This window comes from Dermacentor silvarum, chromosome 3 (assembly GCF_013339745.2).
Source record: "Dermacentor silvarum isolate Dsil-2018 chromosome 3, BIME_Dsil_1.4, whole genome shotgun sequence".
Classification (NCBI taxonomy): domain Eukaryota; kingdom Metazoa; phylum Arthropoda; class Arachnida; order Ixodida; family Ixodidae; genus Dermacentor; species Dermacentor silvarum.
The window spans coordinates 114,997,108-115,012,423 of NC_051156.1; the positions used below are offsets into that span (position 1 = coordinate 114,997,108).

Consider the following 15,316-nt stretch of genomic DNA (forward strand, 5'->3'; position numbering starts at 1 on the left):
AATCAGAATAGTGTGAAACATGGCCACAGATTACTCCATTTACTCGCATAATGAATACACCCCCCACGTTTTCAATCAAAAAGTGTTTTCTTTTCCTCGCATAATCATCGCACCCCGAACTTGCTGCCGCGAAGTAAGAGACATACGGTACGATTCGGTGTCTGATACAGCGTCTGATATGCCAGAACGCCAGTCGAATCCAAGGCGTTTGGTCGTGCCGTAACGCTGGATTGGACGCTCGGCGTGTGATAAAAGTCTTGAATCCAGCTGCTGTTCTGGTGCGTTTCTCACTTTTTTAGAGAATGCTGTGGGAAAAATTTCACTCAAAATTTTACCTCGTAGAATGAACTCACCTCCCAATTTAGTGCAATTTTTTAGGGAAAACATGCGATCATTATGTGAGTAAATATGGTATTTGAAGACCACTTTTGTGTGCCCAAGGCAGGTTACCATATTTACCCGATTCTATCATGCCCTGAATCTAACATGCACCCAATTTTTGCGGGCATAAAGTAGGAAAATAAAAGTGCACCTGAATTTGACATGCTGCCGATTCATTAAAAAAAATAATATAGGCATGACCCCCCACGTTCGTAATAAAAAATAACGAGACGTGCAAAATTTAACTTCACAGACGGGACCTTTTAATTAGCTTTCACGATGAAATGTCGTCATCATTTGTGCTTCATTGGCCACTGACATCAAGCACACAGCGCCCCTGTGTGCTTGATGCTTGTTCTCGAGCGAGCACTTGAGATACCGCTATCACTTTTGCGAGACTCTGCATTGGACTTGTCGAAGTATGTGGCCGACAACATTCCTGGCATTGTGCAGATAGCGATATTTTCACAGTGCCAGAAACGCTGGCAGCTGATTACGCTGATGGATTTGGTGATGAGAGCAGGCCAGAGAGAGAAAGCGCTCTGGGACGACAACCAAGGGACAACGGCGGTTTAGCGACACGAAGAGGGAGAAGGGAAATGAACAATTGGAGGGCAGCGAACGTGAGAGAAGGAAAAAGGAGGCTAGGAGAGAGCCGGCAAACTAGTTGGAGACTTCCGCAAGCGAAGGGCCGCGCTCCCCTTCCTGATGAAGGGGATGGCACTGCTGGAATCTAGTGGCGCTTCTCACACTTCCGCCATTGGATTCGTAGTTTTATGCAGGCCATCATTCGTAATCTCGCATCGTTTAATTGAGGCTTTTAATGCATTGTCTCTATGGCGAGAAATTAGTATTCCTAAAGTTATTGGCCAAGAATACCGGTCTGGATCATCGTCGAGCGAAATATGATTGGATTCAACAGCAACATTGCAAAAATGTGTTCTGTCGCCATTTTGTGATGATGATGACGCTGCATGTGACTGCTTTGACAGTAGGCGGCTACCAACTCTGCAAATGCAGTTTTGATGATTTTGCATTCGATTGTAACGTGCCGGCAATTTTCGGACCTATTCTCTAAGAAAAAAAAGCTGGCCATTACATTCGGGTAAATACGGCATATGCATGAGACAGTGTGCTCAAAATATGGAGCGCAGAGGCCTAACCTCAGTGTGATGCGACTCATGGACATTGGGGAAATTTCAGGAAGAGCCATATTTACCTGTGGCAATAAATTGACAAATTATGCAATTAGCATTGCTGACGCAGACGCTTCTGAAGATAGTTTCTTTGTTTTACTCGGTGTCGAAATATTGCTGCATAACTATGATACAGGAATCATGGAACCAGAAATGGTTAAGGCCAACTGCAACGAAATTTCGCTTTGAGTGAATCGATTACTAATGAATAGTTCTACGTACCGCCAAAGTAATCTTGGAAAGTTGCAGGGCTAGCAATTTTATAATTTTCTTATTAGCAGCCTAGTGCCTAAACTGATGGCATGTGAACGAAGTGGTTAGTGGGCACGGCCCAAATCCGAGCACTTCTGAGACTTTCAGTGTGCTGCCTAAGCCTGAATCCGAGATCTTGCCAAGGTGTCCAGCTAGTTCCTAATCTTTTGGTTTCTGCGTCATTTTCTGTGAGTGGTAGTTGGCATTTTTCTCAGTTTTGGCAGCAGAAACATCTTATTCTTGTGAGCTTTTCGTCACATATCAAGTGTAAAATATTACATAAGGGCTGCCCCATATCTACATTATCGGAAGCAATGCGTTTCACGCATTGCAAAATTTCGTTGCTGTTGACCTTCAGAGGGATGGTAAATGCGAGTGTTAAATATGTTTGTAGAGCATTGTAAAAACTAGGGCTGCGTAAATATTAACTTTTGAATAATGAAACGAACACTGTCGTACTCAATTCGGTCTTCGAATCGAACAGCCACGATGCGTAAGTGCGAATATTTTTCTAATATTTCAGAACGTCAACTGTGCCCAATTAAACACGAAATTGGATCAAAAGGTATGCTAAATTTTCACGTGGGCATAACATAGACATAAAACATAAGAACTTGCGTAGTAGAGCAGGCTACGTCACTTGGGTAACAGCGATCGTTCGCATTTTCTGAAGAGTCCTGTGCATGTGAAGAAACTAATTGTTTGCTCCTAATGCTTCATTTGTGCTTTTTTTTTTGTAAAGAACGCTTCATACCGTACTATGTAATGACAGAAACTTGTTAACTTTAAGAATACTAGGATGTGAACATTGGCTTTTTTATATTATTGTGGCAACGGCTGTTCATTATTTGAAAGCAATTAAATATTTGATTCATATTCGATTTGGTCTCAAAAGTCACTATTGCCAAACCCTTATTAAAAACTTAAGTATAGTATGAACCTGAATATAATAGGGGTAATTTTACGTCCACACTTGCAGCACATCGACAGCATTCTTTATGAAAGCCATTCTGCCTGCTCATTCACCCTCACTTTCCTTAGGTGACGCGCTGCCGGAGGATTCTAGGTGCTGATCTGTGCTGTCTGCAGTGTTCAATAATCGGTGCTCCTTACAGGTGCACACAAGTGTGCCTATGTAATGAGTCCAGCGCGGCTTAAAACGACTCATCCAGTGCCTACTGGTCTGATCGGCGCATCGCAACTTTGTGATGCCCTAAATGAACGAGTACACCAGAAGGGTAGTGAAGAACATGAAATTAACGCTTGTTTTCGGTACCCTAAGTACTACTAGAAAAGAGCTGGAAGTAGCTCGCTTGCGGTGAACGAAGGAAGGTGAGAGCAGGGGCTGGCGGGGAGCAACGCGGTCTATGTGCGACATTGTGTCGTCATGCGTATAGCACGTTTTACTTACAACGTTGTGGGAAGTGCAGCGTAATATCTCAGCATTCACTACAAGATGCAGGTAGCATTGCTGCTTTACGTAGGCGTAGGCCGTCAACTCCTCGATTTCAGAGCCATCTTTTTTCAGGACGCCAAAGACATTCTCTTGCCGCTCCATGAAAGAAGTGCTTTTTCGTTGCCACCAGCACCAGCTCCGATCGCTCCAAACTGCCACGCTGTGGCACTGTTGCTGGTATTTTTAGCAGCCAAAATCTCTTTCCGCTTGCTGCATTGGTGGTGATGTCGTCGTGCGCCTCAACATCGGGGAAAAGGAGTGATGGCTCACAGGGTATGCAATATGCAGTCCTTGGCAAATGTATCGTCATGGTGAGCACGGGCGTTAGTATTTTTTATTTTAAACTTCCGTCCGTTGCAACACCAGTGATGATGAAACGATTGATGGATGTAGCTTACAGTGTTTCAAAACTGAAGTTGTGACTAGGTTCACGGAATAACGGGAAAAGTCTTGAGACCTGAATATAATATGAGCAGGAAAATGCACGTCAAAACACACACACACACAAAAAACTTGCATTATGTGCGGGTTTTTATGGTATTAGTTCAGAACCATATTTCAACAGTGCCACCTTTTCGGTGTGTTGTCAGATAGCCAAAAGCTCATAAGAGTTTGGAACTCCTGCACCAAGCGATTTACCGACAGCATTGTGCAGCACCAGCTGACGTTGACACGAAATCATCAGGGAATGTTAGTTTTAAGCTAAATGTGGTTCATTATATTGATTTTTGTGAAATTTTTGCGTTGTCAACATGCGAGGTTCGCATTTCATTCATTATATGCCTTAGCTTGTTACAACCTGTTTTTTGTAGAACAAGGTTTGACTCTATCTTGCAGGGCGTCTGCCTTGATACATCCCAGCTTCCTGTTCTGCCAGGTGAAAACTTGTTGGGCTCCTTGGACGAAAGGTAAGGTGCTTGAAATGAACCAAATTGCTAACTAGGTCCAGGAAAAGCTTAACAATGCACTGACCGGGTTTTAACATTCTTAACCCTTTCTGGTCCCAATTATTTCTGTAGAATCAACATTTTGCAGGAATGGAAGTGTCAGTAATGCTAATTACATAATTTGTCGACGTAGTGCCACACATCAGGGCTGTGTTGGCTGTGCTTGAAGGAAAAAATTGTGTACGGCGTAGTGTGTCTCCCTGCAGACACCTGCAGGGAGGTTCGCAGGGGTTCTTGAGACCATTGAACTCTCTTGAATGTAGAACTGCCATTTTCAGGACCTTGAAGGAGTTTGAAGTTTCACCAAGTGCTTGAACTTGAATTTTGCTTTCAGCTAAGCTTGGTGGATTTTGTGTCTCTGACTACGAGGTTTATGCAAGCCAAGAGTAGCTGATCTGATTAGCATCTTTGTACTGAAGACGCATCTTGTTTGTGGTGGTTGGTGATGTTTTATGCGATAAAGGCTTATCATTCCGTGTGCAATAAAAAAAGGTGTTTGCTTATTGCCTAAGGCGGTGTATAATTTTTTAAGATGTCGATCATTGTAGCGCTTTTAGTTATCGAAAATGCTTTGTCAGGGTGTTGAAAGACTTTGAAAAAAATCTTGAATTTTTCTTACAATAGCTGCTATGAACCCTGTGTACTCCTTCAGAAGGAATGTGCGTGTTCTTGCTGGTGCCCTCTTCAAGCAGAGATTAAGTGCAGTATTTTCAGTCTCTTTAAAAAGTAGACGGACTGCGATGCCTGTGGTTGGCATGCTGAGTACAGGCTATTTAAGGAAGTTCCTGTGGTATGTCAAAAGTTCCAATGCCCTCGAGAATGAAAAGAACTCTCGTAGTCATCATCCAAAGGTCTAGAGTGTCGGGAGCGTCACAGAAACCGCACTACACAGCTGAACGGCACGTATGGTAAAGGCGCGGAGTAGCCCGTATACTTTTGAAAAAGGCTGTACATGCGATGACTGTGTGTCTATTGCTGCATACGTTCAAGTAGATAACGTTATTGTATGGTTGACTTCTGTTAATTTGATCCTGATGGAACCGATGAAACTGGTCGAATTAAACAGAAGGCAGGAAAAAAAAAAAAAAGAAACACGCCGTTTATTCATTTGGCAATATTTGCCTTTAAAGGTAGCTTCGCCACAAAACAGCCGTGTAATGCAGCAAAGCACACTAAGAGGCGAAAGGGGCCACAGTTGCGGGGTATAGCACGTGTTCCTTAATTTGCACATGCGCCGTGCCGTCTCTGGTCACAGTATGAACACCAAGATGCCTACCAAGTTTGCCGGCAGGCCTTCAAAGATTTAGAAAGACCCCCACTTCGTTGTTACCTCTGAACGTCTCCTCGACTTTCTGAGTGCTTTCATCCTACCACCTTCCTTTTCGCTAGCTTTACCAAAACACAGATGGTCTTTTTCTGCTTTTTAGTGCATGCCGCGCGAGCGCAGGTATCGTTAACGAATGCATACTAGGCCCCGTTAACAGTGTCCTATGTGGGACACGCATGACAGGCAAAACAAGGCAGTGATGTGATTGCTGCTCCAATTGCTCCAAACTGCTCCAAAAGGTCAATCCTGCTACAGTGTAGACCGCTTATAACGTAAGTCACCGGAGTCACGAATATCCGCACTATAAGCGGTACTGCACTATAACCAAAGCAACAATTCTCGAGGCCCGCACATATGCAAAACATGTGCACCGAGCCGCCACGCGTATGCGACAGTCGAGGAATGCGGCTAGAACGTTTGCATTCAATTTATAGTCGAATCTCGTTAATTCGAACCAAATCACGCGGCGGCGCCTCCGACCGGCATTGCTCCGGCACCGCCATAGAGTAAAAGCTTAGGAGAGACCCCTCAATGTCGCACGCGAAAAAAAAATAAAAAATAAAGCGGTGGAAATTTCATTCTCTCTCAAATAGCAAGGTCGCCTGTTCTGCATTGCTCCGGAACATGCGTGTACGTGCCGACGTCTCAGCCACACCACCGTAGCCACGCGTAGAAAATGGCAGTGAACCCTTCTTTCTCCTTTATGCTTCCTCTACTTTCTAGTCACCCGCCGTGGTTGCTCAGTGGCTATGGTGTTGGGCGGCTGAGCACGAGGTCGCGGGATCGAATCCCGGCCACGGCGGCCGCATTTCGATGGGGGCGAAATGCGAAAACACCCGTGTACTTAGATTTAGGTGCACGTTAAAGAACCCCAGGTGGTCCAAATTTCCAGAGTCCCCCACTACGGCGTGCCTCATAATCAGAACTGGTTTTGGCACGTAAAACCCCATAATTTTTTTACTTTCTAGTCGCGTGTTGACCTTGCACGCTGCGGCTATGGCGCAGAGGGAAGCAGCGGCGCTGTCCCAGGCCGACCAACAAAACTGCCCACGCCGGCAAACGCCCGCTTCCCGATAACGGCAGAAAATGAAACTTCAGGGAGCTGGCGCCGGGCCGGCTAGAGCGGCGGCGGGCGCGCACGGTGACAGTCGAAAGTGAGGGAGCTACGATGGAGGGCGAGGGGAGCCACCGAAGCGGCGGAGTTGCCGAGGTGAAATCCGCTTCCCTGCCGCCCTCCTCCCTCATATTCCACGGTCTCCGCGTGCACCCTTCGCCGTGCCGTGCCGGCGCCGCCTGCTCCCTCTGTCGTTATCGTGAAGCGAGCGTTGGCCGGCGTTGGCAGTTTTGTGGCCCTCGCTCACTATGCGCGCCGTGATATTTCACGACTCGCACTCAAGATTCTGGTTTCAGCCTCACTGGCTGTTCGTTCGCACCACGTGCCCTTCTCCTCCACTTCGTCTCTCTTCCTCGAGCACTCCTTGGGGCGTCCATTTGAGCGGAGCGTGTTGTTTGTGGTAGTTGGTAATTTTTTATGCGAAAAAGGCTTATCATTCCGTGTGCAGTAAAAAAAGGTGTTTGCTTATTGCCGAAGGTGGTGTGTAATTTTTCGAGATGTCGATCATTGTAGCGCTTTTAATTATCGAAAATGCTTTGTCAGGGCGTTGAAAGCTGAGCATCGCAATGTAAAAATAATCAGTCACATATCACAGTTGCCACAGCAGTTGTTGGTAACCAGTATGAGATATAATTTCCCAGCGCCGTTTTGGAACAAGTTCGAAGCAGTTACTAACAAAAATGACAGTTTGGAACAGTACGTAGTAGCATTTCTCTTTTGGAGTAGTTTGGAGCAATTGGAGCAGCACTTCCATGACTGCATTTCTACTGCAGTACGGAAGTCAGCGGAAGTTTCCGCTGACTTCCGTACTCCCAGGCAGCCGCACTGAAACCGGTATTTCGTTTCCTGCAACTGCACTATAAGCGATACGTGTATACATGGAGTGCTCTGGGAAAATTAATGGGAGTCTGAAAAGACCGCACTATATCCGGTCCTGCACTATAAGCAGTTACGTTATAAGTGGTCTATACTGTACATCCTGATACATTTTCGATAAAGTGCTCCAAAGCTGCTCCAAAAAGGTGTCTTCTGCTAATTTAAAAACTAACTAATTTAACAAGCGACATCATTCATCCCACGCACTCGTCATGTGTGCACATGGAGGAAGTAAAAATTGGGTGGAAGGGAGAGTAGGGCTTCTACTTGCTTGAAATTGTGGTGGGTTCGACCATTGCTGAAATGGCGCTTTCAGAACTAAGGTGAGAGCACACAACTTTCATAATAACGCTATATGGAAAAGCGTTCTGCTGGTACAGCAAAGCCTTTTCGCGATGTGACTTTTCAGTTGTTAGGTCAAGTGGGTGCACGATAGCTGAAAATGTTGTTAAATGAGGCCAAGTCGTTGCACATGCTGCTGAGCTTGTTTCTCTTTGTTGCACTGCTGCCATTTTGCTGTTTTCGGCTGGTGTACAAGTTGCGCACTCCTAATGCTCTTCCGCAGTCGAGTTGCCCAAATTTCTATCTCTGGTGCACTTCTACAGTTCCCGCCATTTTGGTACCCAGTCTCTTGCCAACTGGTAAGCTAAAGTAGAGATTAGAGATGTTTGGGGTCATACTATCGTCGTGATGCTGTAGTGGTCATACTATCGTCATCACAGCTTCATCCTCTAATTTCTTCATTACTTCGTCATGCATGGGATTCGCATGCTTTACTGCCACAACTTTATGTTGAGCTTAATATTTTTTGGTAAAAATGGGCTTGTTTCCCATGAAATTGGGCTCCCTCCTTCTGTAATCTCTCTTGCCTCTCTCAAAGGAAAATTTTCCACTTGGAAATATGCATTTAGATGCTCCAAGAGGTCGCTTTTCTGCTCTAAAATGCACGTTTGGTTGCTTCAAGAAGCTGCTCCAAAATGGCCTCAGCCAATCACATCACTGCAAGGGCTCAAATCGCCACAGCAATGTCAGAATCAGCTCTGAATGGCTGCCAGTATGCTTATTAGACGTCGAGGTTTTTGTACTGTGACCCGGAGATGGCGCTGTGTGCCTATATGATAAGAAATGTGTACTATAGTCCCATGACAGTGGCCCCTTTCCATTCTTAATATGCTTTACCGCAATAAATTAGGTATGCTTCACTGCGTAAACAGCTGTATTGCGGTGAAGCTGACAAGTTCAAATTATCTGGCAAAGGCCAATTTTGAGATGGAAGTAATGGAAGTTTGGACCCGTAGAAATGCAGTCTTGCAAGTGCTGCTCCAATTGCTCCAAACTGCTCCAAAAGAGAAATGCTGGTACGTGCTGTTCCAAACTGTCATTTTTGTTAGTAACTGCTTCGAACTTGCTCCAAAACGGCGCTGGGAAATTATATCTCATACTGGTTACCAACTACTGCTGTGGCAACTGTGATATGTGACTGATTACTTTTACATTGCGATGCTCAGCTTTATCGGCTTTGATATCATTTCTTCCACAGGAACTGGCATTTTCAATATATAGCACATTTACCTGTATTTTTGAACTTGACATGCAGACTATTTTGGTGAAATGTGAAAGTTACTGAGATTACTTCAATCTCATACCTATTATCAACTGAACAGTTATATGTGATTATTTTTATAATGTGGTGCTAAGCTTTACTGGGTGATCTTGTTTGTTTCTGGCAATATGGGTTGATTATTGTAGGTGCAATATGTTTCATAATAAATATAATATCTGTGAGATGCTTCGGTGATGCTTTTAACTAGGGATGGGCAAATAGTGAATTGAGATTCGAAGCGAATAGTGATTTGGTCAAATAATTTCGAAACGAATAGTTCGAGTAGTATATATCGCATATAACAGTAAAACCTAGTTAATTAGAATTTCACGGGACCGAAAAGAAATGTCTGAATTAACTGAATGCCGAATTATCAGGGTATCCAGAAAACAATAAGCAAATGCTTACTACGTCAGCACGATTTTATTAGTGTAATGGATGAGCAAATCCTTTTGCTATTTTGGACAAAGGCAGTGCGGAAGCTGCAATTCTCTTCATCTCATGGCTGATTGGCTCTCGCAGCGGCGATCGAGGCTTCGCGACTTTCTTCGCAGCATGGCCATGGCGCGCGCCATCATTTCCGACACGCTTTGCACTACCGCGCGCACATCGCTATTATTTTTAACACGAAAGTGTTTTATGCCGGGGTCCACCAAGACTTCACTGACGTATTTCCGTCACGGAAATACGTCAGCTTACAATGTACACGAACATAATACAAAGAAAGAAACCAGAAGAAAAAGTTCCACAAACATGCAAAATTTGGAAATCGAACCCACGACCTCTCGGTCCGCGACGATAGATCGCCGAGCGTTTAACCCATTGCGCCACAAACGCATTTGCAGAGAGCTACACAGACGCGCCTTATATATCTAACACTCCTCCGTGTACCCGCGCTCTTGCTCGGGGCGGTGCCGCCGCCTACGAGCAGAAAAGAGGTACTGCATTATGACACTAACGCGCACCGACAGTGAACGCTTCGGTGGTCTCAGCACTACGACGCCTCGATGCCAGCATTCGAAGGGACGCTGGCATCAAGAAGCACTACCAACGCCACCTAGGTGGCGTTCACCGTACTCAGCACAGCGGAGCGTGGCCTCCGCAATTAGCTCTGAAAATGTTTCTGAAGTTGATCGCGGAGGCTGCAATTACGACGCGCTGTACGCGCTGATTTGACTCGGTGACGATTCAGTTACGTGCTTTGTCTTGCGCGTTGTATTAGTGTGTCAGTTACGTGCTTCGTCTTTCGCGTTGTGCTAGCGTGTGCAGCGTAGTGCAGCTTCCATATGCACGACGGTTGCTCATGGTCATCGACGTTGGTAGTCGTGATGGAGGAGACGTGCCACCAGGCGTCAGCGTGGGTGCATCAACGCCTAAGGGCGCTTTAGCCACAAAACACCAATAGACATTATATATCAATGTGCAATAAACATTACACTACTTCTGTGAAGACATGTTTCACTTTCGTGTTCTATACCGATTCCTATATAAGAGGGATCAACCACATTTTTTTCGCCAGTAAGCTGACCGCCAACGAATAGCATGTCCATCGCGATGTATCCGGTGCTCTTCAACCTCGACAGCTTTGCACCGAGCACGGCCGGACTCGACTCTCCTCCGCGCTCCCTTACGGCCTTTGCAACGCAACGGGAGTCAATGTAATTTTTTCTGACGAGCTGCTCGATGGCACGCCGCAAGAGGTCGCTACCACCTCACCGTGTTCGTGGGAGCGAAGGGTCGCGCGGGTAGTCACCGTAGCGCGGGCACAGGACACCCATACGAACTTGCGCGGGCTTGGTTTTGCTGCTGCCATTTTCTTCAGTAAATGCTGTCAAGTTTGTTCTTTGTTCTATGCTGGTGTCCCGACTGGTGAGATTCTTGTGCGCACAACGTTGGTTAGAATTGTCCGCTGATGCCCACGACATGAGTGTGGTCGGCTTGGTCTGCTTTTGTGGGCGCAATTACTTCACCACTTCTGTTCTTGACGGCGGCATGTCTATGTCGCCGATCCCTCGTGTGCTGCCTACTGTGTGCCAGGTTTTGCAGCTGAATGCATAAACTTTCTCCGCGGGATCGTTGCAAGCGTGAAAGCGTCGTTCCTTCCTTCTGCCTCAAACGCGATCACTGTAGCCATGGTGTACTGTTGTGTGCCATTTTGCAAATCTCAACAGGGGAAGACGCCGGGTGTTTTTTCATTTCACCAATTTCCTAGCGATGCGGAACTGTGTTCTAAGTGGCGAAAAAACATGTCCCGTGAAAATCTCGTCATCAACGACAAGTCCTCATCAACGGTAAACTGTAGTGTGTAGCAAACACTTCAATGAGAGTGATTATGTTCCCCGATGCCGAATACGGAAGTTGCTTGTGGGAGCTGTGCCGATCATCTTCGAACTCTATCCGTCCTACATAATGCCAGCTGCAAAGAGACCGCTTAAGGACCCTGCGTGTCGTGACCCCCCAGCAGGAGTCCTGGGAATTCATTAAAGCGAAAAGCAGAGTCGCTGTTGCCTGCTCATTAATATTTTGGTGCCAAGGAGGAGGTAACCGAGGAGAGACAAAGTGCTTCAACACAAACCACCAGTAACAACGCTTACCTAGCTAGTCACTATCTGGTCATGATGAAAAGGCTTCGGGCTCAAGTTGCCTACCAGCGCTCGAAGGGCGGGGGGCTACTGAGAAAGTTCTCTATATATAGAAAGAAAAGATGAAAGAGGACAACGACGACAAACACTATATTGCCCTCAAAAAGATCGTTGGCGATTCCCAGAAACGTGAGAAAAAGGCTGTTTTTCTCCGTCACCAGATACAAGTCTATGGCAGTAAACGACCTTGTTATTCAGAAGTTGTCAGAGAGTGTGAGATTTGGCGCTTCCTTTCGTCAAAAGGTTATGATCACGCTCGAAAATCTGACCTCTTGACACTGCCGGCGAAGTGTACGCTTCACCAAAGTCGCATGTTTTTGGCACTTTTGGACAACATTGTGGCTTTCTTTGAAACGGCTGCGAAGCACTTTCCGCGAATAAAAGTGCATGAAGTGCTGCAACTTCTCGTTGCACTCTACTATGAACAATCGCGCATCTTGAACTGCCCAGATGTTGGCAATTGTCACGCCAGGCGCACAGCTGGTGTGATTGCTGACAAATTTGTCCGACTACTTTTAGTAAATCACACAGATTAACGAAAAAAATGAAAAGCCAGTTGCTCATGTGCATAAGCCACCCAGAAAATATTTTAGGCTTTATTGTACACGATGTGAAGGTTGTTGGCACCAAAATGTACAAGAGTGCACTGTATTGATCAGGAAATAAATAGTTTGCACCTGTAAAATTTTTACCTTTGTTGTAGCCTCACAGTATTTGCACCTCTCTTATAAATTGAAGTGCATGTACTGAGATAATCATTTTTCCTAAGTAACGACATCTGTATTCAATATTTGTGGATGTTGGCTTAACCTTCCCCTTTAATCTTTCGAGCGTCGTCTGCTACAGGCGTGCGGCTTCAAACAGAGGCTGTAAGCCGTTTATTCACATCGTATGAGGCTATGGTGTTGACTACTGGCACTTAAAATAAATATTAGGCTTTAAAATTTGAGATAACTTGCGTCTGACAGCCGGAATTGCACAGATGTTGCTGGTGCCTGAGCGCATCTGTGAACGCGCTTTGCGGAGGCGGCAACGGTGAGCTAACAGCGCCACCACAGAGTTGCGGCGACAGGTGGCAGCATCCATCATTGCAAAGGCCGTAAGGGAGCGCGGAGGGTGGAGTCGAGTCCTGCCGTGCACAGAGTCAAATCGAAACAACTGTCGCAACCGCGGCTGCTATTGATGCGATTATGAACGGCGACTTTGCGGTGCTTAAGGCACGCAGCCGATGCATGCACCGAGTCAGAAAACTACCGTTCGCTGTTACAACTGCTGACGAAATCGTGGTCGCTATCTATACAATCATGGATGGCCACTACGCAGCTTTTTAGGCACATGGCCGACGTGCGTATTGAGTCAAAACGAAATTACTTTTTGCCATAACCGCTGCGGAATAAACCGCGGCAGCTATCGACAGGATCATGGATGGCAACCATGAAATCCTCGGCCAACGCGTTATGCGCGGCGGTAAACGCAATAGAGGCACAAATGGGCACGAAGCGTTCTGTTGTTGCTGTCATTCACGTACGATTTTCGCTGATGACTATGAGGATGCGGACTCCGCCGCTTCGTTTCGGTTGTACGCTAGCGCCGTTTCTGCTCTTCTGTCTCGCACATTTCCGGCTCTTTAATGCAAAAACATAGCCTTCGAAATTTATGGTTGATGTATGGCAGCCATGACGTGAAGCATATCCTCCGAGATGTGTACCGGCCGTCCGTGGCTTCTGGCTGCCTATTCAACATTACCGAATATTCGCTCATCCCTACTTTTAACTCCAGGATTCATGTGGCATATTTTGTCATCTGCTTCGAAAATATCATAGCTGCTCCAAACTAGCATTTTTTTCTGCTCCGAAAACACTTATGGCTGCTCCAAAGTGGAATTTTTTCCATTCTGAAATCTGCTCCAAAAAGTAAAATGTTGCTTCCATCATTGGAAATGTATTGGCATCGGCCTGGACTTTCGGTCGGGATCGAATTAACCAGAGTCGAATTAACGGAAGTATACTGTGTTATAATGTGTTTTATTACAAGTTCAAGTTAATAACATTTTGCTGGAGTAGAAGACTGAGCAATATTCGAAACCTAATTTTCAGGCTTCTGGCATTGTTAGTAACGAACATAGCCTAATTTGTCGTGTGAGCGTAATTTTCTTTTATTTGTTTGGATTATTTAGGTTGTTTGCACATTTCAAAGGCCTCCTCTGAAAAATAATTGGACAGTGACTATATGTCTGGCCATAATCAAATATCAAATGGTTGAATTGAGATGTCGCAAAAAAATGAGTCTCCAGCATATCCTGTATGAAATATGAACCTGAGCAATTTACAGGAGGCAATTTTATTGCCTTCAAGTAAAAGTAAGCAAAATATATCTATGTGTAATACGTATGGCCAAAGAAAAATCTTTTTCCCCTCGTAAGAAGAAATCCCACGTAAATTTAAAACTTTGATGGCTGTGTATAACATGACAAGCAAATGCGACATTCTGAAATCTAGAACAGAACCTGCAGTATTTCATGGTGAAATATTTATGCAGTATTTTATGGTGTTTAATTCTTATTCTTCATTTTAATTATTTACATATCTCTAAACACTGGTTAAGTTACTGTGCACTATTGAAAGATCAAAACAAGGTGGTCAATGTGTTTGCTTTCATATATTGCAAAACGTAAATTGGGGAGATGATTTGTGCTAGTCCTGTACTTTGTGCTACATCTAATGAGTATCCCCCCCCCTTTCTCGTTATGTTTCAGTGACATCCGGAATGAGCCTGGTAGGCCGCTATGGCTCTTCATGGATAGGATACTGGTAAGAAGAACTAAGATGTTGCACTACGTCTTGAATACAGTAGACTTACACTGCAGAGGTTATAAGCTAGTAAGGTAAAAATGTTTTCTGATCGCCATGCACGCCTTGTAAAGGGAGACATTGATTTGGCCTAGTTGTTCTGTCATATTGGAGAGTGGAAGTGCCGTGTGTTGTCATATTTATGTCTGCCTCTGTCTTTTGAAGCGCTATTGGGGATCCCATTATAGAGGGAGGTTGCATGCACAGTTTTGATGCAGTGGGAGTTTGTGTAAAATTGCATATTATTTGTGCACCTTTGTGCTTTCAGTATGCGATGCACTACGTTTTGGTCATGGGCGATACATTGCAGTCTCTGGTCACAGAATCATGTTACTCTGCTCGTTTGGTGGTAGATAGGTTCAGATCTGTGATGCCTTTCATGTAAAAAATACTGTAGGGCCTCGTTGATACGATCCCATTATGTCCTGGTGCCAATGTTCATGATCCAGAGAAAAAAAAGTTATTGAATACAGTTAAGCTTCTTTTTTACCGGTTCATAAGCTCCTGGAGATTATGATCTTTCGGCACCAACAGTCACACAACAGTCATTACGAAGCACGCACGTGAACTGTAGCGGCCCGCCGCAGCAGCTTCCCCGCAGTACTCGCCTGCCCGTTTCACATTAAAATGCCGGCGCGCTCTCAGTTTCCTATTCTGGTATCAGGAAATCTCT

General features: G+C 45.2%; 1 protein-coding gene across 1 annotated transcript in view; it reads left to right on the plus strand.

Moving 5' to 3' along the window:
- Positions 1-15,316, plus strand: part of LOC119445728 (rRNA methyltransferase 1, mitochondrial) — a 59,284-nt gene that overhangs the window by 7,874 nt on the left and 36,094 nt on the right. The window contains exons 4-5 of the mRNA XM_037710015.2: positions 4,123-4,193; positions 14,550-14,604. Coding sequence (XP_037565943.1) covers positions 4,123-4,193; positions 14,550-14,604 — 126 coding nt within the window. The remainder of the gene's footprint in view (positions 1-4,122; positions 4,194-14,549; positions 14,605-15,316) is intronic.